This window comes from Pelophylax lessonae (assembly GCF_965119305.1).
Source record: "Pelophylax lessonae genome assembly, chromosome: 12".
NCBI classification, from domain to species: Eukaryota; Metazoa; Chordata; class Amphibia; order Anura; family Ranidae; genus Pelophylax; species Pelophylax lessonae.
In genome coordinates this window covers 89,681,081-89,708,230 of record NC_138779.1, presented here as the reverse complement: position 1 = coordinate 89,708,230, position 27,150 = coordinate 89,681,081, and the positions used below count along the sequence as shown (strand labels likewise).

The window sequence follows — 27,150 nt, the reverse complement described above, 5'->3', positions numbered from 1 at the left end:
AAAAAAAAAAAATTAAAAATGATAGAAAACATAACGGCACCAACAACAGTGTTAAACCTGGAAAGGTGCTTTACCTCAGTTGATGAGGGTGCCCACCACACTAACAGACCAATAATGAAGCATGAAAGGGAGCGCCAAGCCCTGACTTCCATGAAAGGGAGCGCCAAGCCCTGACTCCCTAAGTGTTTGCATATCTGGTAGGAAAGGGAATTATTACAGGGGAAAAAAATTACTAGTGACCATCAATCACTTCAGATTAAAGAGAATTCCGAAGGGCTTTTAATTACTTGCCAGCTGAATTCAAATACAAAACATTCATGCATATTCCACAAACAATATACTTTGGGAGGCTTAACAGCAAGAACATCTATTCAAGACATTTTCGTTGTTAAAAAAACAGATTCGGTTCATATGTTCGAGAAGGAATAATTAAATGTAAAAGATTCCTACGCAGTTTCCATAGCCCATTCAAAAGAATAAATGCAAAAAAAAAAAAAAAAGTTCATCCAATGCAGGTTGAATTTTATATTCTTTGTCAACCATAGTGCTGTGGAATTGAAAAATCATGCTTCCAATCATGGCTCAGCATATGGCCAATTATACAAGCTAGATGTTCTGCCAATCATAAGCTATTATTTCAAAAAAGTGGCTTGCATAACTGAGCTTTCTTAAAGCTGAAATCTAGGCTAACCGGTATATACACAGTTAAGGTACATATAGGTTTATGTTTTTGGCAATTAAAAGGAGCAAAAAAAAAAAAACGCAATGCTGTTAAGCTGGTCCTGCAACTTATACGTCTCTGCCACACAACATAAAGTGACAAGGGACACACCTTTCCTGGTTTAGCAGTGCAGTTTTCCCATATCCCCTATGCACCATCAGTCTGCATATTTGGCACTAAATCAATATCATCTCTATCTAGGGATAAGGAGGGATTCAGTGATTAGCAGAACAACTTTGGCTGTGTTAGATGTGTAAACAACAAGACTGGCTGAACAAAATACAAAGTCTTTCGTAGGCAACGCCTAGAGCATAACTAAATTAACGATTTGTATTTATTTTGGTCTGTGACCCCCACTAAAAGCTGTGTCCCTGGTACAAGAAATAGGGTTACAATGATCTTCAAGGGAGAATGGAAGCTTAAAGAGCTGCCATTGCAGGATCTGAAAGAAGCCAGGTGCCGACTCCTACAGAAGCAGTTATCCTTATTCTGGCTACACTACCTACTGAGCCACGGACCTGGAACAAGTATGCAGCTAGTGAAATCCCAACTCTCATCCTCCATGCTCGTTTCTGATCAGGGACTTAAAAGTGTTTGATGGCAAAAAGATAAACCCTCCAAAACCTGTAGCTTTAAATATATTCATAATGATCAATCCTATATTTCTCTCCTTTGTAAGTCCACCTTTGCTCATGAAGCATACTGTAAACTCACCTTACTGTCACTTCATTTGGCCACTAGGAGTAAGCTACAAGTCACTAGAGCTTAAACAGGTCTATGGACTTTCCCAGGACAAAGCTGATTAGCCGGGCACCTCGTGGCATTGAGTCACATGCTCCGCCATAGTCAGAAGTGCCTGGTATTTCCTTCAGCTGATGCTTAAAGTGATAAACCCACACTGTTTAATTTACAATGATGTGTGTGATGATTCTGTATGTGAATACACACAAAGTATTTGGGATACAGAGAATAAATATCAATAAACATCAATAAACAGTTTAAAATTAGCAAACAAATATACAGGGGTTCGACAAACTTCTGGAAAAAATATTGTAAAAGAATGGAATAGTTACCCAATCTGGCGTTGAACTGCCTTTGGCATCCAAGACAGCCTAAATTCTCCTGGGAATTGAGAAGTATTGGATGGTGGATAATGGAATCAATTAACCCTTTTCATGCAAAAATCTGTGTCACAATCCTGCGCAACGTCTTTTGGTCTCTTTCGGTCAGTTGACCATGTGGACCGCGCTTATGCTCATCAGGTGTTTTCTTAGAGACTGTATATGCCGTCATAACCTTTGATACTGTACCTCCCGACACCGCAAATACACTGCCAACTTCAGTCACAAAGGCACCAGCTAAGCGGGCACCAACAATTTGCCCTCTTTGAAACTCCGTAAACTGACATGCTCCATATTACTAGCGGCCCACAGCGGAAACAAAGGTGTCTCATCCCACAGGGGAAGCAAAAGAATGTTACAGCACTTCCGCTTTCAATGTGAAATATGTTGGGACTCGCACCTGCAAATTTAGTGTTCCCATTCTTTTGTCCAACCCCTGTATATTTAAAAATTCTATATAAAATTTCTGTGCCCCGCCCCTCCAGCCCATGTATTCTAATAAGAGGGGAGGTAAAGCCTCTATTAATCTACATGTAAAATATTCCACCCCCATATGGAGGGGGAGGGGGGAGGGAGGAGCTGGGCTGTCATTTACTACTGTGTATACACCCAAATGAGTGACTCCAGTCACATGGGCTGCTCAGATGTGATGGTGAGGAAAAGCTCATCATAGAAACTCACTGAAAACTGAGCATGTGCAGACTTGCCACCATAACTGCAAAATCCCTAGCTGAACTGGGGACATGAACAGAAGGTGGAGAGAGAGCAGCAGGAACAGCCCTCTAAACAGCAGCCTGCAAAACGTTGCGGCCAAAAGATGCATCCGCAGATGCCAAAGTATCTACCTTATAGAATTTTACGAAGGTATGCACAGACGACCAAGTAGTTGCCTTGCAAACTTGAGATATTGATGCCTGATGACGGAAGGCCCAAGAAGCTTCCAGTGCCCAAGTAGAATGTACCGTGACAGGGAAAGATGGAATCTGACCTTTAATGGGATAGGCCTGAGTCACCGTCTGATCCATCTGGAGATGGTAGCCTGAAGAAGTGGCCAGCCCTTTTCTTGGTCCGACCGCAACCACAAAAAGTGAGTCTGACCTCAGAAAAGACTCAGTAGCTGCCAGAATCGCGTGAACCACATCAAAACGGTATGCAAAGCAAATTCCTTGGGATGAGCTGCTTGGGACACAAGGCAACACAATGTCCTCATTCAAATGGAAGTCAAGACAACTTTGGGCAGTAATGGACAGGGACAAAGAACCACTTTATCCCTATGGCCCGCCAAATAGGGACAGCGACAAGAAAATGCCACCAACTCCAATACCCTGCGAGCCGAAGTAATAGCCACCAAGAAGGTCACCTTCTGGGATAACGTAGACAAGGGAATCTCCTGAATATTCTCAAATTGAGGTTTCTGGAGAACCGAAAGCGCTAAATTTAAATCCCATGGCAGCAAAAGAGACCATACAGGTGGAGCCACATGTCGAACCCCCTAAATGAAGGTACAAACTAAAGAGTGCGTGGCTAGGGGTCGCTTAAATAAGAATGCCAAGGCAGACACCTGGCTCTTGATGGTACTCAAGGCCAACTTCTGAGCAATCCCCCCGTTGAAGAAAGATTAAGATCCGAGCCACAGAAAAGGATCAAGGATGAGCGCCAATCAACTCACACCAAGAAATGTACGCTTTCCCCATGTGATGGCATATCTTGCTGGGAGACAACTTCCTCGCCTTCACCATAGTAGGGATCACTGATCCAGACAAACCTCTATCTCTCAATAGCTAGGCCATTAAATCCAGCAACTGTAAAGTAGGATGGTAGATTAGACCTTGGGACAATTAGTCTAGTCTGAGAGGAAACCCCAAAGGACGTTTATGGCCACCAAGATGATTGGAAGATCCTCGCTCTTGATTCCTGGGCCGAGGAGGATACTGGCCTTATCGTGGCCCTAGGATGTCTGTGACGTCAGCCAAAGGAACCCATGATCTCGCCACAAATTTTAGTATCCTCCTGTGGAGCTGAACCTGCTAAAAAGGAGCTGCATGTAGGACTGTGCAAACAGAACTGTCTTGAAGGTGGATACCACCAGACTCCGAACCTGTATGCAAAATCGGGAGAGAGAACTGTGTGACAGCAGCCAGCGAATCATGTCCTGCGGTTCCTGAAATTTGTCCAGAGGAAGGACCACCCTGGTCAGAATTAAAATTAGACCTAGGTAATTAAATTCCCTGGCCAGGGATAGGGGGGACCTTCGGTAGTTCAGACATCACCTGAGCCTTTGCAGAAAATTAAATCCGCACAAGGAGACTCAGGACCTAAAAAAAGAAAAAAAAAAAAAAAAAAAAAAAAAAAAAAAACTTTGCCCCCCTTTCTGGGTACCCCCAAAAGAAAACATTTCACGGATCTCCTTGAAGCACACAAAAGAAGTCCACGGGGCCAGAAACCAGCGAAGATGTACCCCACCCCAATAATAGGTGACGGCAGTCCTTCATGCTGAAGGGGTCTTGTGTGCGGGTCTGGAGAAGCTAGCTTTAAGCTTACCAGACCAAGATTGCTTGGAACCTCTGAGGAAGATTTGAAAGATCAATTTCCCTTATTCTCGGTTCCAGGAGCACAACATTTTCTATGGGCTGAAAAGGAGGGCCCCCGCCCACGACGAGGCTCCTTCCCTTTCCTTGACTGTGGCAGGAAGGAACATTTCTCCCCCCCATGAGACCCTTGATATGAACCAAGGTAGCCCAAAACAGGTGATCACCTTGAACGGACAATTCAATTAGAGCTTTGTTAGAGGCTTGGTCTGCTGACCAGTTCTTAAGCCACAGCACAAGCCTAATCCCCACCACGGCGAGGCCACCCTACGAGGCTTTAGTCTCCAGCATCTTCCAGACTAAGGGAAAATGGACCCCGTGACATCCAGCTACACAAACATGGCCGCCAACCAGAGACCAGCAAGATTAGGAAGAAAATCACGCCATCAGCTACAGCATGCTGCCAGGATCTTCCCTGCATCCTCTGCAAGGGGACCCCCCCTGAATGTAGGACAAACATTTAGGGGAGACTCCGCTCTGCACTCTGCATTGGTACCCCCCCCTTGCCCTATACCCACATTGTACCAGGGCAGGATGCATACTATCCCAGGACCCTTACAGAGTGGGGATAGCAGGGCAGACCCCAGGGGTCTCTGCTGCATCCTCTGCCCTGGGACCCCCACCAGACTCCAGGTCTAGACAGGGGGGAAGGGAGTGGGGGAAGCCCAGGTCACTGAAGGATTTAAGTATTAGAAGAGGCAGGTAGGTCCGACTGTTCCTGGAGGTTACCCGCGTCCACCAAAAAAAAAAAAAAAAAAAGTCAAAAGAGGGGAGAGGGGGGTCTGTACTTACCCTTCCATGGTGTGGGTAACGCTCCAGACAGAATCCTCACCACCAAAGTAAGGGAGCAATTGGTCAAGGGACCGCCGCATCTCAAACGCAAGCCAGGTCATATGCGACCCTGGGAGACATTTAACTTGCGTGCCACCCTCTGTCCGTGAGGCTATGTTGCAGCTGACCTAGCACGTAGCTGCGGTCTGCGCACTCTCGCTGGCTTGGCTGGGGAGAGGGGGTGCGGGAACCACTGGATCTAGATTATCCAGCCTGTCACCCAGCCTGGCAGTTGATTGTAGATCTCCGAGAAAAAGCAAAAAAGAAAAATGTAAGGAAGCAGAAAAAAACAAAAATAGCCAGGACCAGAGATCCTAGCCAGAATCCTTACTCCCGACTAGATTAAAACTGATTACCTAGAGCAGAGAGTGGGGTTATATACCAAGCTAAGGATGGCCCATTGGCATAGCCAGATGTTTTTGTTCTGCCTAGTCCTATTCTTGGAGGAAGCAATATAACCCAGTAGTTATGATTTATGTAGCGCTGTGTGTCGAAAGAGAAAAGGGGTGTACGGTTAAAAAAAAAAAAAAAAAAAACAACAGTAGTGGAAGTCCTGCTCTTTAGGCTGATAACACTTCCCAAAGATCCAGTTTTGGAAAGGAGGCAGGGGGCACGCAAACCTTATTGCTCTTTAAAGGTGCCTTCAAATTGGATCTTGTGGAAGTGACATGATTGCCACATTATGACAGGAAAGCACCGTCTCACCCTGTGAACAGATGGAGGGCTGAGATGCCTGGCAGAGTCATCTTTTTTGTGGTGGCATATCAGGCAGCCTCCCTCTTCTAAACCATATGGTCAGTATAGTGGTTAGCACTTCTGCCTAGCAGCACTAGGGTCACAAGCCCCAATCCCAACCACAACCCTACCTGCCTGGAGTTTGCGTGTTCTCCCTGTGCCTGCACATGCTTCCTCCGGGTACCCCAGTTTCCTCCCACATGCCAAATACATGCTGGTAGGTTAAATAGCTCCTGTCTAAATTCACCTTAGTATGGGTAATATGAATGTGAGCTTGGGACCCTAGATTGTACGCTACTTGAGGGCGTAGACCGATGTGAATGTACACATGCAAGCAAGGAATAATAATAAATAATTATAATAAAAAAGTGCCTCACATCTGTTTTTTGTATCTGTTAGCTGATGAGTTGATAAGGGAGGTAGATAGTTGGGTTTAGATTATGGAAACAGTTTAGTGTGGGTGTCACCAATGTGGTGGCAGCTTGCTCTAGTGGGCCGCAGGGGCAGGCAGTGGGATGGACTCTGCACAACTATAAAGTATGTGGATCACAGTCTGTGAATCCATTTACGTTTATTGGGTAGATGAAAGCTTTCCTTTTTAGGCTTTGTTTGGCCAGGCTGCCCTTTAACAAATAAAAAGATGCTGACTGAATAGTTCAAGAAGTCTATACAAACTCTTCCACAAGGTTATCCTTAGTGAGTACCTCCGAAAATACTTTGATCACTGAAGCGTAGCCAGTTTTGTTTAGACTCGGATAATGATCTTTTCCATTCCTACAACAGCACAGATGCAATTCAGAGCGAGTTCCCAATTAACCGCTTGCCGCCCGCCCGCCGTCATATGACGGCGGAGCGGTGCGACCATTATCCTGGGCCGCCGTCATATGACGGCGGCACTTTAAACAGGGCAGGCGCGCGATCGCGTGCGCGCCGCCCTGCACTGCCGGTGTCGGGGTGTCCCCGGGACACCCCCCGTCACCGGCAGGGGGGAAACAGCCAATGGGCGTGGCTGTTTCCCACGTGATCGGCTGTGTTCCAATGACACAGCCGATCACAATGAAGGCGCCCACCAGATGACCGCGCATGCGCGATCGGGAGCGCGCAGCGCGGTCATGTCGGTGGCACTGTGTTCCGTAGGAACACAGCTGTCACCGGCGGTAGTAAACAGTCACTGACAGTGACTGTTTACTATGTGATCGGCTGTGAATCCATTCACAGTCGATCACAAAATGTAAACAAAGAGCAGTAACTCACTGTTACTAGCTCTTCTCTCCTCATACAGTTTCCAGTATGAGGGGAGAAGAGCTAGAAATAGTGAGTTACTGCTCTGTACACCTGTAAAAAGTAAAAATCACACTAATAAAGGTCCCCACACAGTCCTCAGCCCCCCCCAATGTCACCTGTCACCCAACAGTCACCTCATCAGTGCCCAGAAATTGACACCCATAACGTTCACATGTGAGCGCAGCGATCGCAGGCAGAATCACTGCGATTCTGCCCGCGATCCGGAAATCATTGCAAATCGCGGGACGCCTGTGCGTTGCCCCTGATTTGCAATGGCACCCCAAACGCTGTGCGATGTTGCCGCCATTTCCGCCTGCCGAATCGCGGTAACATCGCGCAAACATCGCATGACGCCCAAAAAAGGTACAAGAGTTTCTTTGGAGCGTCATGCGTTGTTTGCGCGATGTTACCGCGATTCGGCAGGCAGAAATCGCAGCAACATCGCACAGCGTTTGGGGTGCTATTGCAAATCACGGGCAACGCACAGGCGTCCAGCGATTTGCAATGATTTCTGGATCACGGGCAGAATCGCAGTGATTCTGCCCGTGATCGCTACGCTCACATGTGAACGTAGCCTAAAGTTCACCGGTCACCAGAGACTGCCATCAGTACCGCCGTGCACCATCGCCCGTCACCTGTCACCCCATCAATCACCGTCACCTGTCACCCCATCAGTCATCGTCACTTGACACCCCATCAGTCATCGTCACTTGACACCCCATCAGTGATCGTCACATGTCACTGCGTCAGTGATTGTCATCTGTCACCCCATCAATCATCGTCACTTGTCACCTCATCAATCACTGTCACCTGTCACCCTATCAGTCATCGTCACCTGTCACCCCGTCAGTCATCGTCACCTGTTTGCCATATACATGCAATCACTTACTGACCGCCTAACGACTCTATGCGTCGGCCATTAAAAGCTAAATACTGGGGTTATGGCAGCAGATAGCCCCCATAACCCCGGTATTTTTTGAAACGTTGGGCGGTCGGCTTTCAGATAAGGGTGGTCCCAGTGGCGGATTCGCAGCGGAATTACCCTTACGGTGCAGGGGAAGAGGTGCCCCCCCCCCCTCCTGCCACGTCCCAGACGTTTTCCCAGCTTACCGGACCCGCCGGCAGCGGGGAAAACTATCCGGTCCCGGATCCTCAGAGACAGGAAGTCGAGTGAGGGCAAAATGGCCCTCATTCAACTCTATGGTCTTGGAGGACCGGAGCTACGTCAAAAGACGTTGCCTAGCAACCGGTTTAAAGGGCCGCTTTTTTTTTTTTTTGCTTTTTTTTTCCTCTTTCAACAATTTTTTTTTTTTTTTCTCTTTTTTAGTGTAGTTGTGAGGTGTGAGGTCTTTTTGACCCCAGATCTCACAATAAAGAGGACCTGTCATGCCTATTTCTATTACAAGGGATGTTTACATTCCTTGTAATAGGAATAAAAATGATCAAAACATTTTTTTTTTTAAACTGTGTAAAAATAAAAAAATAATAAATAAAATAAATAGGAAAAAAAAAAAAAAATTAAAGCGCCCTGTCCCTGTTAGCTCGCGCGCAGAAGCAAACGCATACGCAAGTCCCGCCCACATATGTAAACGGTGTTCAAACCATACATGTGAGGTATCGCCGCGATCGTTAGAGCGAGAGCAATAATTTGAGCCCTAGACCTCCTCTGTAACTCTAAGCTAGTAACCTGCAGAAATTTTTAAAATGTTGCCTATGGGGATTTTTAAGTACCAATGTTTGGCACCATTCTGTGAGCATGCGCAATTTTGAAGCATGACATGTTGGGTATCTAATTACTCGGCGTAACATTATCTTTCACATTATGGAAAAAAATTGGGCTAAATTTACTGTTTTCTTATTTTTTAGTTCAAAAAAGTGATTTTTTTTAAAAAAAAATCGCATTTGGAAGACTGCTGCGCAAATATGGTGTGATAAAAAATATTGCAACGATCTCCATTTTATTCTCTAGGGTCTCTGCTAAAAAAATATATATAATGTTTGGGGGTTCAAAGTAGTTTTCTAGCAAAAAAAATGATTTTAGCTTGTAAACACCAAGTGTCAAAAATAGGCCCAGTCTTAAAGTGGATAAATGGACAACTTTGTGTAAAGCGCTACTTGGATGTGAGGCCTATGTATGTGGCCAGGCTGTGAAAAAGTGTTACACATGTGGTATTGCCATACTCAGGAGGAATAGCAGAATGTATTTTGGGGTGCAAGTTTTGCTATGTACATGCGATGTGTTAGAAATATTGCATAAATGGACAGCTTTGTGTAAAAAAAAAATGTGTTTTCATTTTCTTTCCACATTTTCCAAAAACTTGTGGAAAAAAATGACATATTCAAAAGACTCATTATGCCTCAAAAATTATACGTTGGGCTGTTTGCTTTCCAAAATTGGGTCATTTTATGGGGGTTTCCATTGTCCTGGTGCTCCAGGGCCTTCAAAAGTGCGATAGGTTGTCAGGAAATGATGTGTAATTTGTGCTCCTAGAATGCCGGACGCTGCTACTTGGATGTTAGGCCTCTGTATGTGGCCAGGCTGTGAAAAAGTCTCACACATGTGGTATCACCATACTCAGGAGGAGTAGTAGAATGTGTTTTGGGGTGTAGTTGCAAGTATACATGTGCTGTGTGACAGAAATAACCTGTTAATACGGCAATTTGTAAAAAAAATAAAAATAAAAAAAAAATCTTCATTTTGCAAAGCATTGTGGGAAAAAATTACAACTTCAAAAAAACTCACCATGCCCCTTATTAAATACCTTGGAATGTCTACTTTCCAAAAAGGGGTCATTTGGGGAGTATTTGTACTTTCCTGACTTTTTAGTGTCTCAAGAAATGAGATAGGCCTTCAGTACATCAGGTGTGATCAAGTGTGATCAATTTTCAATGATTCGCACCATAGCTTGTGGACTCTATAACTTTCACAAAGACCAAATAATATACACTTATTTGTTTTTTTTTTACCAAAGATAAGTAGCAGTATAAATTTTGGCCAAAATTTGTGAAGAAAAATGACTAATTTGCAAAATTTTATGACAGAAACAAAGAAAAATGCGTTTTTTCACGATATTTTCAGTCTTTTTTTATTTATAGCACAAAAAATAAAAAACCCAGTATTGATCAAATACCATCAAAAGAAAGCTCTATTTGTGTGAAAAAAAGGACACAATTTTTGTATGGGTACAGTGTTGCATGACTGAGTAATTCTCAGTCAAAGTGTGAGAGCGCTGAAAGCTGAAAATCGGTCTGGGCAGGAAGGGGGTGAAAGTGCACTGTAGGCAAGTGGTTAATGTGCAAGTTTTGGAGACGCAAGGGGGTAAGAAAATAAATCCTGCATCAGAAGGAAGAAAAAATAAAAATCTCTTCCTTGCTTGAAGATTACGGTCTTGTTAAGCAAGCTCCCTTGATATCACTGCGGGAGTAATGAAGCAGCTTGCCAAAACGCAACCTCAAATTAAGAATCGTCAAAGACTCAGGAGTCTAAGTGAAGCTGAAAATGTCAAATTACTATGCAAATACCCCCCCTTTCTTCCTACTCAAATAGTATGTGCTACGAGTCAATTCATCTCAGCGTCTGGCTGTCCTCTCGCTTAGGAGTCACTTGAATTTCCTAGGATGGTGATGCCAGACAATCAATACCAAAACTGGGTGAAGCAAAATTGATTTGTTTCTTTATCTACAGGCCAACATAAAAGAGGTACACTGTACTATATGGCTTTTTATCCTTCTGAATAAGAAGTCATGCAGCTCTGAACTAAACCAGCTTAATTCTTTGTTTTAACAAGGATCAGGCCAGGATTAAGGAGTATGTTGGGCAAAGTAACGGCTTAAAGCAACTTTTTCCTAAAAGACACATGGGAGGCTGCCATTGCCAATCCCCTTCGGAAGATGTTAGTTGTCTATATCTAGTACCCCGCCAGCTGGTTTTAATAAAAAGTTAATAACCAAGCTGTGACTGGTGTCATTTTGGGCAGGGGGCTTGTGGAACCCAGCTTACCTTAGATGGTCAGGAAACTCCTTGTCCAGCTCCCCTGGCCCCACCTATGTGGCACAAGGTGACCAAGAACCCCAGTCAGGTCTGCACTACACCAGACTCAGCATTTCGTGTTGCCCCTATTATCCAGGGTTCTATATGTGTGGTTTGTTTTGAAAGTAGGGGCTCTTTCACTTGGGACAGTAATATTTCTGAACAATATCCCTCAAGAAGATAAATTCCACCTTTCAGACTGCAAGAATATTGTAGGAGTGTCTCAGACCATTGCTAGATCGTTTGAGGTGGAGTGGTGGGGGCTAGGTGTTTAAGTGCCTGTATTCCATTGTTCTATTGTTTAAGTCTGCCTTGGGAGAAAACCATGATGGATGTACGTATATGTGGATTAGCTGCTAGAGGGGAAGGGGGGGGGGGGTTCTCCTGCAGCCATTCCTAAAGGCTGTTTGTGTTATGTTACTAAATGTAGTTTACCCTGCCCTCATTAAGCAAAGAAGGGGGGGGGGGTTGTCTTCTGCTTCTTACTTCTTACCACTGTACACTGATGCCTCGACAAGTGACTGGGTAGGCTAGGGGACTTTGGATTGTGCTGGTTCTGGGCAAGGGAAACTTACATGGAAGCTTATAATGGCAGACATACTATTTAAAAAAAAAAAAAAAAAAAAGGCGAAAAGCTCCTCAACTCAAGTTTAGGAGCTGTAATGTAAATTGAGCCTAAGCACAAAGAGCTCAGTTTTCTAGCTATACTGGGAACCCAGCCTGTTCTACTCCAATGATCAGCCTTGTCCGGATACACCCCTGCTGCACAGCCATTCACTGGGAAGATCAGTATACTGCTGCTTCTCCTCCCCCCAGCTCTTATGCAAGTGAGAACAGAGGGAATGTGATCACAAAAAGGGGTATTAATTTATCTATACACAAATGTTTTGCCTCCCATTTACATTTTTAACTAAATAAATAGGTTGTTTTACAAGGTGATCATTTACAATCACTTTAAGTGCTCATTTGCATGTGCGATTAGCTTCTCCATTGCTTACTTACATTCAAGTGAAGACAGTAAAAAAATCACAACATTGTGGGGGTATTATAGTACAGTTGCTGTGGTTTTCCTTTCATTGCTACATTTTGATATTTTTTTTAGGGTTGAATGGATTGTTTTTGCACCAAAAAAAGCCCCAACATACTAAAAATAAGCAATGGCAAGTCATATATGCTTTTAAGTCCCTGGCTGTTGTGCTCATACTATTGCTTTAATAGATAGGAAGTCAATGGAAATTAAAACAGAGCATGTAGGTTTGGCCTTTTTTTCAAATCACTGGGCGGAAGCTTGGTTGACGTCTGACTCCCAAAGCAGTGAAGTCATGGGATAAGCATCAATAATTTCAGTAAAAAAAAAAAAAAATCAATGACAGTGCCATGGATTCAATCACTTCAGATTAAAAAAATGAAATAAATAATAATATATCCAAAGTCAAATATATAGTTTGAAAAGCCATTTCACAAGTTTTCAGGGTCTGGATCTCAGAGTATCCAACCCAAACATGGAGCACATGGGAATCAGGGGAGTCCTTGCCAGTCGATGTTTGAAGTCTTTCCTCAATTGGCGAGATTTAGGCTCTCCCAGGGTATATGGCACTGGTTGGCTTAATGGGATCCTCCAAGTACTCATTGTAAAGTCCTGTTAAGAGCCTTTTTGGGTGCTTTCCTTGTATCCCTCCTGTAGCCTCAAAATACTACCCTGGACTAGCTTCAATGGGGGTTCCTTGGGAACCCTGCATGTTTTGAGGGTTGTACATGCACTACTAAGAAGAAGCGCATGTCTCCTGATGAAGCCACTCACAAGGCAAAACATATTGGAGAGAGGACTACATTTTTGTTGACACCATTGAAAGTATATGATCAAGGAGTTGTACCAACCATATCTGCAGGATTGCAATATTGGATTTAGTAGTGTGACGGGTTTTAATTCTGGAAATATTTGAAAGTTTTATCTACATTGATGCATTGTTTGAGGTTAACACCTACAAAATCCCATTTTGGTAATTTTTTTCTATGCATTTGATGTGGTGCCTCTCATCTCTCCTCTGGTCCGCATTAGCTGATAGTTCTAATATGTGTAGTTTCTGCATGCTTTGAACGACAGACTAGCCAGTACATTACATACAACTACATCTAACAGCAGAGGTGACTCCCTCCATCTACTCCGGAAACACACACTGCAGAGGCTTAACAACCATTAAGATGAGGTCAGGTTGCAGCTCAGTCAGTAATAATCGTGAAAACCAGAGTGGCATCTAGGCATGTACCAACTTCGCTGTAGCAAAACCCTCAACCAAAATCACATCAGAGAAAATTGCAATCAGCCAATGAGTCCCGTTTACCTGGGCACCTAGAAGCTGTGAGTGGACATCTTGGTGGGCCTTCCTGAGAAGTTTACTTTCCTCACGCAGTTTCAAAATAGTATCTGAAAGAATAAAACAGATTGCCAAGAGGGGTCAGTTCTACAGGGGCCCATGAACATGTGATCTTATTTTTTTACCATGTCTTCATGCCTTTAGGTGCTTTGGCAAGTAGGCTTAGGCTGTCCAAGAGTACCGGTCTATTAAAGCCAAAATCCCCATCAGGCTAGAAAAATTCAGCCATTTAGCAGAGATCTTCTTTAGTTTTCAAATTAGGCCCTTATATGGATAGAAATTTAAGAGCTAATTTTGTTGTGATCAAGCATGTCCAGCTCCTGGAACACTGCTGTTCCGACCCATGTGAAATGCTAGGCGGCCTCAGCCAGCTCTACTCCACCAACCCCGCTTTCTCTGCGCATTTTGCCTTGCCCACTGGGGCTTAGTCATAGGGGACCTCTACGACCAAGTCCCAGTGTGCGGGTGAAACATGTGAGTGTGGTCGGAGGAGTAGAGCTAGCTGAGGCCGCTTAACACTTCACATGGGTTGATCGGGAAAGTGGGGTCCCAGATGCTTGATATGGCTCTCTGGATGTGTTAGTTTGGATGCCAGCACCCCAACACCTGAGGACCGGGGGGGGGGCGAGGAAGAGAGCTTACCCTCTTTTTTGAAGGTGCGTTACAGATCTACCTAGGCATGCAAGCTAGGAGTCGCAACAAACTTTCTAAACAAAAAGGGCCAGTTTAGGGTCCATCAGACTTTAGAGGGGGAGGGGACTGGGCAAGCAAACCTCAATCTGACCACTCAAAATATGAGAGAATTTATTACTGAACTATCTTAGAGCTGTCAATCAACGCAAAATCTATCAATAGTTTTTCACCGTTGCTAATAAACTTTTATTGAATCCGATCTGAATCTAAAATCGCCCCCTGACTGAAGAATGCAATTAAAGCATGTATGGCCACCATTAAGCTCCCGCCATGCTGCATGCACAAAGAAAATCAGGACTGCAAATTTTTAATCATTTAAGTAATCATGCACATGGGGTTTTTTTTCTGCCTGTAAGAGCATATGCCTGTAAACTCCAGGAAAAAAGTCATAGTGTGCATGGACACATTGGACAAACATGGAGGGGAGTTTCCAGGCAAAAAAAAAAATCTAAGAGCTACAAAGCCTGTAGGAGCAGCTTCTTTGAGTTTCTTTGAGCTGCAGTGTGCACGGACCCTTAGAGACCAATATATTTCTTGGAGACCATCACTTAAAAAAACAAACAAAAGCTGGTAGCAGGTGCCATTTTGCTAAGGCAAAGCTTTGGCATTTCCTGGCAGAGACAAATACCACCTCCCACGCATTTTTATTGACCAGTCAGGAAGCCCACAATAGTCACAGGCCCAGTAAGAATGTGTGGAAGGCAGTAAGGCACAGGCTTGCACCAAAAGAGTCACTTTAAAATAGGTTTATAATTAGCACTACGGTTGGGCTCAGGCATGTTCGTATCGTAGTCCCAACCCACCTTGGCAATCCCATCAGGAAGCAGTCACTGCACAATGCCAATCATAGGCAGCGTGTGTATGTGCAGCTGCAGGCCAGAAAATGCCTCACTGCCTATGATTGGCGGTGTACAGTGAGGGCATCCTGGCGGGATTGCTCAGGTGGGTTGACCACGGTTGTCCATTTCCCTTTGAAGATTTTTCCCTCACTTCTTGTCTGCTAAAAGGTTGTCCCTAGAACTGAAAACGAGGGGGAATTTTTTTAATGGCGCCTCATATAGCAGTAAAACACCAGCAGTTCTAAACCTTGTGCACTGTATCCAAAAAAAAAAAACAAACAACAATTTAAAACCTAGATGGAAACCGTTTAGTAACCTACAGATAGTCACCTTGCAGATTAAGAATCTCGTTATCCTTGTCTCTCTGGAGTTGGGATATTTGCTGGTTGTGCAGCTCGATGGTTTTGCGGTGTTCCAGCTTTAGATTGCTATGCTCCACTTGTAAATCAGACAACTGCTTTTTGACCTCTTCATTCTGGTTCTAAATAAAAAAAGAAACATACAAGGATGACAAAAGACGCCTCTACTCCCACAGCTTTTGGCACTCAACCTAAATTTACCTTTAGCGGTTTCAAAATGATTGGACATTTACAGACAGACACACAACTATGTGACTAATAGACACTGCTCCAAATTAAAGAGGGTAGGACAATGGCCTGCTAGTCAAACATTCAAACCAGGCCAACAGTCTCATTTCTAAATGGAACAAAGTTAAGTGGCTAAATTTGTATCTCCATACACAACCGGCATGTTAACCAAAAGAAGGTCATAGACTTCATAATCATATTCCTGATGAAGTGGAAACCCCCCAGGGTGATAATTACTTAAAGCCAAAACTGTTTAATACAGAGATGAACTTTCTATAAAATGTTTAATTTGCCAAAAGATCTGCTTTTAAGTCCATCCAATCCAGAGATTTACCCAGCCCTTGATGACAATAACTAGGGAATACACTGGTAGTAGAGAGATTATTATTCCCAACTATGGAATATCCAAATAACCTGAAAATATACATGCGGCTTAAGGTTTAGAATTCATGCACTGCAATGCTGGAGTCAAGGTTGGTCATTGCCACCAAGTACACAAGGCATGCATTTTACAGTCAAAACAGCAGGTTAAAGATTGACTGGCTCCTGACCAAACTTGGCATAAGAGTTTGTGTAGATGGACTGAGGCAGAATGCTATGAAGGCACCCTGCATCTGTTTGAGAGGTTTGTGTTTTAACAAAGTTCTTTTTGATGCTTCTAACCTGCATCAAATAGCTTTTGCATTCCTGCTGACTTGTAAAAAACTAGGGGCTTTTACATGTGTACAGATATTATGATTTACACACATTCCCACTGTGCAGCCACAGTGAACAAAGTTCTTGGTCAAAAAAAAAAAAAAACAGAAGGGTGCTCACATTTAAAGAGAAGTGCCTCCTGTGCTAGAGCATGCTATCCTAGTGCAAATCTGAAGCCCTTTGACCCCCATACCCTATGCAGTCTTAATCCTCCAGTGCTGAGGAGTTCATACTAGCACTGGACCTGTCCCAGGAATGCGACAAGAGTGCCAGCTATGCCCATATTTTTTGCCCCCCCCCCTTCCTCCGTTCATATAAGCTGTACTAGAACTTCCATCAATGAAAAGCACACTGTGAATGGAGGACGGACAGATGAATGAAATTACCTCCTGTATTCCATTCATGAATGGATGAGTGTGGGGAAAGGGCAGCCATAGTCTTTACATTTGATGAGCACCTGTGACAAGTCCAACCATTGTATTAACCCCAGAAGCACTAGAAGATTACGGCTGCAGGGGTATGGGGGCAGAGGACTTCAGATTTCAGCTAAGACCGCCTACATCAGCATAAGTGACACGTCTCATTATTTTAACCATCATACCATGTACCAAGATTTTTTTTTTTATAAACTTTGCAAGCAATTTTTATGTGCGTCTGTGCGAGTCTGCCCTCCACCTTCAGCTTGCTCATTGAACAGTGAATCGGCTTCATCACTTTTTAATGAGCAGGTAGATCATGTGTAGGTATTAGCGTGTGCATCACAAAAATGGCTTGCTAAAATTACAAACCCTTTGACACATAAAAATGTTAAATATGGTAAGTTTATTTAGGTGCATCCAAATTAGAAGGCTCAGCTCATAAAAATAAAACCAAACATTCAGCTCATCTGAAAAAGCCCACAAACTGTGCATGTCCTAAAAAAACGCCCAACCGGATTTGATACAGAATAACATTCTGAAAAACCACATAGCAATCTTAGGAATTTTTATGTTGGGCAAATTAATCTTTAGAAAAAAAAAAAAAAAAAAAAAACTGATGCAGAGAGATTGCCTATCTCTGTTAACAAAAGAAAGCCAACGGCATAATCCTAACAATAACCATCAATGTAGAGGACCATTATAGAAATAGGGGACTTGACTTTCTTAAGAACAGATTTTATTGTACAGAGAAGTCTGCTGAAATAGGTTGTTCTTGCAGACTTTTATGAAAATTTAAATGGCATTAGCAGTTAAAAATCAGACAGGAAGTACAAAAATTGCATGCACCTTTACAAAATAACAAGGCAGCAGAAGGTTAAAGCAATTATAAGAACATTTTTAAAAGGCTTTTATTTTTCCATCAAACATAATAAAAATAAAAGACTTTGAAAAGCCCATGAAGATGCACTGTATTCGGGATAAGAATTTAAATAAACGCCATGAAACCATTAGCTAAAGCCCCAGGGAAGCAAATGTGGAATGTGCACTTACCTCTGTTGCATACTGGATTGGTGTGCTGGCATCGAACGCATCATTTACAGGGGCCAGTTTTGGGTGACAAACATTGAGTCACCCCCCCCCCCCCAATCGCCTCTCTCCTTGGGGGGGGGGGGGGGGGTGATGTGTTTTATTGCACCAGGTGACACCATTCCTAATAATGGAGCTGTAATTTAATTTTGCTGCCCTATGCAACCTTTAGGCTGGGTTCACACTGCTACAAGCAGAAAGTCGCCCGACTTCATTAACAGAAGTCAATGCAAGTCGAGGTGAAGTCACCCCAAAGTAGTGCAGGAACCTTTATCCGAGTTGCTCCAATTAGAACTGTTCCATTGCAGTTGATGGCATGCGACTTGTCATGCAACTAAACTCTCGTCGTATGACAAGTCAGGGCAGTGTTAATGTAGATGTCCTTTTAGTACAAGCACTGCCTCTACTGGGCCAGTAATGATAATTACAGTATCTGTAAAATCTTAAAAGCACATTAAGGATCCTAAATATTGTGAGTAAGATTATCTGTGCCTAGACTATGCACTATAAAATATTTACATATTCTGAACAAGCAACAAAAACAAAATTTAAAAAACAACCACGACTGACCTCTATAGCTGTAGGCATCGTGGAGAAAGTCATCTTCAAAATTTACAAAACACTGGACTCAAAGCTACACAATTACTGTCTTGCTACACAATTACTGTCTTTGACAAGAACTTATCAGCCTGCCACCTCTCTGATGTAAATACACAGCATGTGTTTCTAAGAGGATAGAAAGGACTGAAACTCCATTTAGGTCTGTGTTGTGATCTTGGAGGAGGAATTACTCCATAGGATTTACAGCTACAGGTCTGCAGATACTTGAATGGTCATAGCATGGGGCACAAGTACACTTAAATACTAAAAGAATGCCACGAAATATCCTTTATTTAGTAGCAGTCACATGACTTTCCCTTTTTTCCTCATGCTCCAAGGGCAGAGACTGGAAATTATGCTGTCAATTTAACGTTATGAGAGGGTCATGAGGTGTGGCTGGTCACGATTATGGCAGTGTACAGGACACCATTGGTCGGTACACTGATTTATGGAGCACAAAGGATAGCATAACAGTGGTAAACCATAAACCCCTTGTGATTTGTCTTGGGTCAAGCCTATACAGGAAGAGCAGAATCAACAGGTATTAGTTAATGCTGCCAAAACATTACTCAAACTTCAGTTGATTCTTGCCAAATTGGTCAAAATTAAAGTCATAATTGCCCTGGTCAGCACCACCTAGGTAAAAAGTCAATTGTAGGACTTCACATTTTGTCGAAGCAGGTTGGTGGAAAATGGTCAAACAGGGACTGTATGTAATCAGACATTGACACGGTTTGGGTAAGCCAGAAAATGTTCGATGATTCCACAAGTGACAAAAAAATTAATAAAATGCATCCTTCAATGCATTTCAGGGCAAAAACTACCCCCTTTAATTAGAGCTTTAGTGCTCAACATGGTGTCATACTCAGATTAAAGATCCTGGACACATCAATCAAAGCCAGGACAACTTTCATTGAGGGAACGCCTGTGTCAGTGTCTCTGGGACAGGCATTTACACCCAGTTTGCTGAAATTGGTTTTCCTTTTGGTCGCTTGTGGAATTCAAACAAATACTTCTGGAGTCTTAGGAACATTTTTGGCGTGCGTTTTGGCTAAAATATACAGACATTCAATCTGGGTGACCTGTACCCTTTGGGAAGGGCCCCTTTTTTCTGGAGACTTGCCAAGCCTAAGCTATTCGCTTTAGCCAAAGGATTTCTATTTGTATTGGTTGGAAATCCATATCCAGTTCCTCGGCCCCAATTCTTCTTTAGACTACAGTAGCCAGCAGGAGGGAATCATCGATCCACATGGTTTAGAATAGATGGAGGAATCTATTATATTCCGTTTGCTCATTCTGCAGCCTGACCAAAAGAAATCTATAAGTGTATGGCCAAGCACAGAAAAGGACGTTACAGAATATACAAAATAGCTAGAATGAAAAAGTAGTCTCAGACAGTCTGTTGCCCCACAGCAACCAATCAGGCGCTCCACATGTAGCACACGAGTGAATGAAAGGACCTAGTTACTTTGTGGTATTAGGACAGTCATAGAATAGATGTTTCGCACACAGCAGCTGCTCATTCTGGCTCATAGCAAAGTATCAAAGAATCAGTAGCACTTTTGACCTCCACAGCAGATCAGTGGATGCCACATATGCCGCTAAAGCCTTTTCCTGTCTTTTCTAAAAGGGAAGGGAATACCTGTCACCTGCTCCAAAGCTTTTGAACACATTAGAAAAGCATTGTGCGGAACGACATCAGAACTGAACAAGGTCGTCTCTAGGAAACCCATGTATAAAGTATGGAGGCTGCCAACCTCTACTTCTGAAGATGCAGATATCTTGCTGTAGCCACTGACTTGAATAATCTGGTCACTGCGCTGAATACATTTGTTTTCCCACTATACTAGCTACCTACTAATTGTTCCAGGTAAATCACTTTAAATGGCCTGAAGACAGGACAACCAAGCAGTTTCAAAAGTCTAGCAATTGCAGGTGCCATATAGCCCTCAGCACCAGATTCCTTTACCAGTTATATGGCTGGATTATTTCCACATGCCCAAAAAAGCTTTTGTGCCATGCAACTTTCCCAAGCTAGGTTTAAAAGTTGGTTTCCAACCACCAGGCTGTGCATAGCCACCCATACAGACTATGAACAATATTATCCTAAAGACACTTAACCTCCCTGGCGGTATTATTCTTTCGGATTTTAGGTGCTGAAAGCGGTGCCATTATTTTGCATGTAATTCTTAAGAATGAGCAGCCCAAACCAACTATTTACATATGATTTTTTTTTTTACTGTGCGTTCTTCTTTATAACATCTCGGGTATGATAAAGTTTGAAACACAAAATCATAAGTTATAATACAATAAAAAAACTATAAAAAAGTATATATATTACAGTAAAACTGCAGGAAAGGGCACTGGGGGAAAACTAATGTGTTTTTATTTTGCATTGTATCAGTGTGTTTTACATTTGAATTTGCCGCCGGTTCCACCCCCCTGCGAACGTCACGTCGCAGGAGACGGAAGCCGGGGCACGGAGAGGATCGGGAGGAAGATCCGCCGCTAGACACCGCCGGGATACATCGCTGGATCCCGGTGACACGGTAAGTAACCCTGCTTTCAGGATCCAGCGATGCTTCTGGTGGTACCCCGAGTGTGGCTCGGGGTTACCGCTTTTGGCTCTGAAATTTAACCCCGAGCCACGCTCGGGAATACCGCTAAGAAGGTTAAGCAAGGCCAACTGTAAGCCAGGCCAAACAAATACCATCCCTTACTGCCACATGCTTCCGATAGTAAATCTCTACATATTGTCTGCTACTAATTTATACCCTTCTGTACAGAGAACCTGAAACTCAAAAGAATGTAAAGCACATAATTGTGCACATTTATAGTGAATTCTGAGAAGGTTATGCTCCTTTACATTTGTTATATTTTATGGATCAAGGACATTAAACTCTGGTGGTTTTGAACACATCCACCACCCACACAAGAAGCTTACAAAAGACATCAAGATAAATTGGCTGTTTCCATCGGCATGAATTTAAAGCACATGCTGATTACCTTAAGAATCTTCTGCTGTGAGCTTAGGGCCCCATAGCGATTCATAGAATCTTGCTGTAAAACAAAAGATGGAATGAGCAAAAACAATTATACAAGGCTTGGTTCAATCAGAAGAACACATGAGAGATTAGGCAATTTAAAGCAGACCATCAACCCTTGGATGCACTGGGCATCACCCACCCTGCACAATAAAGACAGCAAATTTTTTGACTGCTGTCCCCACCCCAGGGGCATTTCACTGCTCTGAAGCCTCCAGGGTCATGAATGTCACATCCCAGGATGCTTCACTTTCCATCCACAGTGGCCAAAGGGTGGCAGGTCAGGAAGAGGCAATGCAGAACAAGGCATGTGAGCGACACAGAAGCTATCAACAGGCCATGCGGGATACACTGGGTAGGAGTGTATGTAAACTGGGGAAAACCCTGTAGAAAGAGGTTAGAATGGGGGGGGGGGGGGAACCCACACAAGGGGTGGGGAGCAAAGATCCTTCAGAGTCAACACACAGTATGTCTGAGTAAGATGGGGGAAAATATATATACATATACACACACACATACATTATATATATATATATATATATATATATATATATATATATATATATATATATATATATATCACACACATACATACATACACACACACACATATAATTATTTCTCCAATATGTGCTGTGCACATTTCCTAGGTGGTTTCTCTAAAACAGTAGGCTCCCATCTCATATCTTGGAGACGAGGGGAATGTATTCTGTAGCCCAGGACAGGACACTACAATCCTTCTGTATACACAACTGACTTGCAGCTTCTCCCGTAGTCTCTACAGACCAGAATGTAGAATAGGCATCCTCCTGCAAGAGGCATTTGTTAAACTATCAAACAATTCAAACTTTTATCCTCTGCAGCTGTAGAAACAGGATGTCAGAATTCTCATACACTGTATTATGGGTTTACTACGGATCTTCAAGTCAAAATACAGGCATTTTCAGCATTGGAATGCACTAAAGTTGGCCGCAGCCATATCAATCCAATTACTGAATGAAACCATTGGCTCCATATTTTGTTTAAACGGATACAATTATCAGTTGCTTTTCACCTCCATCTCTTCTATTTAGGGCCATCAAACCTAAAATTGAAAGCAAATGCATGGAGGAAACAGCTGCATGTATGGTTTGTGCCATTCAATGATTGCATCAAATGTTTTGTGATGTGTATACAGCCAAAACACAAGTTTTATCTTTATCTGGTAATCTAGGAAAGCATGCTACACATCTAACGGGATTCCGCTATGGTGAAATGTAACACTGGGACTTCACCATGATTTTTAGCAGGCAGATCCTGTCTTTGCAACCTTTTTCAAGAGAAGCATTGGTTTAGTCAAACCCAGTTTTTGCAGAACAGAAGCAGGTAAGAAATCTGCAACAGCATCAGTAAGTGGTTACCGCTGTAGAAGGATTTCCCTTGGCATGGAAAGTTCTTGATTATTTTCCTCCATACATTCAGATGTGCTGCCCAGACAGTTACACATCAATCTCTGGGGCCAAATGCCAGGACTCCGCCAAGTGCCAGTCAACAGCAGGACATGCAAGTTCCAGCCATAGAAATTGACACAATTGAAAATTGGCAGCTACAATAATTGAGCTTTTTACTACTTGACACCCCTTCCCCTTCTTTTTAGGGGACGGTGGAATCCCAGGGAGAAATCCACTAGCACACTCTACATATTAGCGAAGTAGCTCTCCCGACACACCACTGAGTGATCTAAACCCTTGGAGAAACATGGTTAAATTTACGTCAGCCTTACACAAACATACATAGACCATCATATACATGTCTCCTAGGCCCCCATGCTGACCAACCTTTGAGATCTTGCTGTGGTTCTGAGGGCTCTGAAGGGTGAGGCTGCCCTCTATTCTCATGGGAAGTCACTGCACAATTAGGTATGCTTTGAGTGCCGGTTCACATTTGTGCGATGCGGGAACGCTGCGAATATGCAGCGTGATCCCACATCGCATCCGCACCCCTGGCAGTTCACACTGCCATATGCAATACGCAGGGGGTGTCAATTAAAAATTAACAACACCCCCAGTTGCGATCGCATATCGCAGTGTGCGATCTGCAAGTTCACACAGAATCGGATCGCACTAGTGTGAACCACTATGCGATCCGATTCTGCTGCGAATAAAAAAACCCTCATGTGCGAGTTTAGTGCGGATGCGGTGCGAATTCAGCCATACAAAGTGTATGGCTGAAATTCACACCGCACATGAGATCGCATGCAATTTAGGAGCAGTGAGCTTTGAATTACATGCGATCTCCGCAATCGCACAAATTTGAACCAGGGCTAAGACTAAAGATTTAGCATCAGGTTATGATAAATGAAGAAAGTTTAACACATTGTCACTAATTTTATATTTATTCACTTTTTAGAGTTTGGCGATTACCTTGAAAAGCATTTTTTTGATTTAAAGCCAAAACACTCCGGAACCCTATGTTCAACATCGGGAATCACCATGTCTGCATCCAAGTAATATGTAACCAAGCGGCCCAGCCGCCACTTTTAGATATTGTACAGCACCTGTATGAATGCGATACTTTTTCTATACGATTATATAATTCAATAAATATTATTTTATGCATTATACAGTTTGCCTGCACAATCCCAATTATTTTTGGTTTGAGGAACCAACCCCCTTTTTTGAGACAGTTACACCCTTGGAGAGGTGGAATAAAATCAGGCAGTCTCTATGCTTTCAGGAGCGCATGCATTTTATCTGCCAAAACATATCAGCATTTTCTGCAGCTGGTAGAAAGCCCCTCTGCGGGAAGAACTTACCTTCTCTTTGTTCAGGGCCTCCTGTGCCTCCAGTTTATAGACTAAATAATCTGTACAAACAGGAAGAGACATCATGCTTATTCATTTTCTTGAAAGGATTTCAACAAAAACAGAAAAGATCAAGACTCGTTTCTCCAAAAGTTCCAGATAAAACAAATGAAGTACAAAAGAATCCCTGTGACCCTGACCTATGCAAGACATGTCTTAACAGCGCAAGATATAAAAGTAATAAAAAAAAAAAAAAAACAGCGCAAGATAAAAGTAATAAAAAAAAAGATAAAAAAAAAAAAAAAGGCAAAGAACTCTTTGGATAGCACCAGAGGGGTTATAACCTGGTCAGGTATTTTTTTTGTGTGTCCCATTGCAGAGATTTTCCTTTACTCCTTGCCCCATAGCTAAAACAGGAAGTGAGAGGAAACCCGAGGTTGCCACCAGAACTAGGTATCCCCCCCCCCCCCCCCCAATAGATGGTTTCCCCTCTATTGCCGTTCTGGACAACCTCATTTGGAATTTTTCTTTACTGGGAACACAGACTGCAATAAAAACCTGACAGGTGTTATAAACCCTCTCCTCTCTATACAAAAGAAGGAAGGTTTTGACTTTATATTTTAAATTTACCCTAGTCTTGTTGGGATGGATAAAAAAAAAAGTGGCAGAAGGGCTAAAAATAGCCTTCCTTGGAGAAAATGCTGCTTTAGGTTCTCTCCACTGCTAGTCACCAGACCATAGTTTAGGCATTTGGTGAAATGATCTCTGCTGAAGGATTGGCAGCCTTTGATGCTGCCCTACTGAGATCAAATGCCTAGGTTTTTGGTAATGTAATCAAGAGGGAATTGAGCATTAGGAAGATGAAAGAGCAGTTTGAAATAATCAGCCCAACTTTATATTTCTTTAGCAACACACTTGTTGCTTAAAGAGGAAGTAAACCCTCCTCAGGAAGTTGTACCTATAGGTAAGCCTATATTAAGGCTTACCTATAGGTACTGTAAATATCTCCTAAACATGTACGGTTTAGGAGATATTTACATTTAATGCAGCCAGTGACGTCACTGGCGCATGCACTCTGAAGGAACGGCTGATCGTGCCGTTCCTTCAGAGCCCCGTGCCGTGACCGTCGGCTCCCGCGCGCGTGCGCGGGAGTGACGTCACCGCGGCTCCGGCCAATCAGATGGCCGGATGCCGCGATCCCGGAAGACGGGCGACTATACATGTCGCCCGTCATACAGGTAAGCGGACGGCACGGCGGGGGCTCGTTCTAAGGTAAGTATTTCATAATGAGCTAGTATGCGATGCATACTAGCTCATTATGGGTTTCTCTTTCAGGATGTAAAGAAGATAAAAAAAAATTTTCTCGGTGTACAACCTCTTTAAAGTGGTTGTAAACCATTAAGGCAAAAAAAAAAAATAAAAAAATTTAGCTCCTTCCCCTAGCCCTACCAAACACTTACCTGAGTCCAATCTCAATCATCTCAATCCAGCGATTTGCTCGAGAGCAGTGGTACTGCTCTCTCTCCCTCCTCATAGCACTCAGAGCAGTGAGAGCCAGTGGCTCTTGCTGGTGTCAATCAAATCCAGTGACAAGTGAGTAGGGCCAAGCTGCACTGTAGGTCTATAGATCTATACAGCCCCGGCTCAGGATCAAGCCTGCATGTGTGCCACCATAGGAAGCGGCTTCCTGTGGTGGCACACAGAGGAGCCAGGAGCACCAGCAGGAGAACCCAGAGGAGGGAGGATTAGGGCTGCTCTGTGCAAAACCATTACACAGAGCAGTTAAGTATGAAACTAAAAATGTATGTAGAGCCAATCTCATTTCCCAAATTTTGGATATTGTAAGAGGATTAAAAACCATCAGTTTAATTTTTTTGTCTTACATTGGAGAGATTTTCTGGTGAAAACTGTATACATTTATATTGACAAAGGTGGCAAATAGAATTGGTAAATAGTTACTGAACCAACGAGTTTAGGGGAGAATGAGCCCCGCAAAAGTGGTTGGGAGTGGTTGTTTTTCATCATAAAAAATGAATAAAAAAAACTCCACATATTAGGCCATGATGAAAGTGGCCCTTCAAAATGCAGTGTTGGGAGAAATAAAATATTGGACTCAAAAGGGTTGGGGAAAAAAAAAAAAAAATAAAGAATGAGGCTTCAGTAGCATATTACTATTCTATAAAAGTGATCATATGGTGTAGTAGATTAGCCTATAAAATTCATTTCTTGGAGTACATCATGGGACAAGAGCAGGGGGGTTATGCACCAGCTGGGTTATGCACCACCTATTAGGTGGCAAACTGACAGGATGTTCTCCCTTATCCATCCGAAACTCCTTACATGAAGAAACCTGTTCAAATTTTTTTAGGTCCAAAATTGGTCAAACATTGCTGTCTGGCTTGGGGACTGCAAAGAGGTTCGAGTCAAACCCTCAAAACTTTCGGCCACTGGAACCGGCCTGATCACCTCCTGCAAAAGAAAGTGATCAAATGCCTAAAGAAGCCATGATCTTGGCAGAGTTGCAGAAATATTTGAATGCATAAAGCATGGAGCAGGAAATTCAAGGGTCCAACTTGTAGTCCCGACCATGCCACGAGTCAACTCGTCTGCCACTTCCTCCTTCCATGCTTCTGCAAATGTCAGCATCCCTACCGTCACATGTGTAGGTACGGACGCCCCTTCAAAAGCAAGGTGGTCTTAGAGAGTGATTTCACCGATT

At 43.2% G+C, this 27,150-nt stretch overlaps 1 protein-coding gene across 5 annotated transcripts in view; it reads right to left on the bottom strand.

The window, feature by feature from the left end:
- The window catches only part of LOC309568544 (uncharacterized protein), a 228,678-nt gene that overhangs the window by 111,946 nt on the left and 89,582 nt on the right, over window positions 1-27,150 (bottom strand). For all 5 annotated transcript variants that reach the window (XM_082274238.1, XM_082274239.1, XM_082274241.1 and 2 more), the window contains exons 3-6: window positions 24,444-24,493; window positions 21,612-21,665; window positions 15,548-15,698; window positions 13,653-13,735 (exon numbers count right to left, since the gene is read on the bottom strand). In XM_082274238.1, coding sequence (XP_082130364.1) covers window positions 13,653-13,735; window positions 15,548-15,698; window positions 21,612-21,665; window positions 24,444-24,493 — 338 coding nt within the window. The remainder of the gene's footprint in view (window positions 1-13,652; window positions 13,736-15,547; window positions 15,699-21,611; window positions 21,666-24,443; window positions 24,494-27,150) is intronic.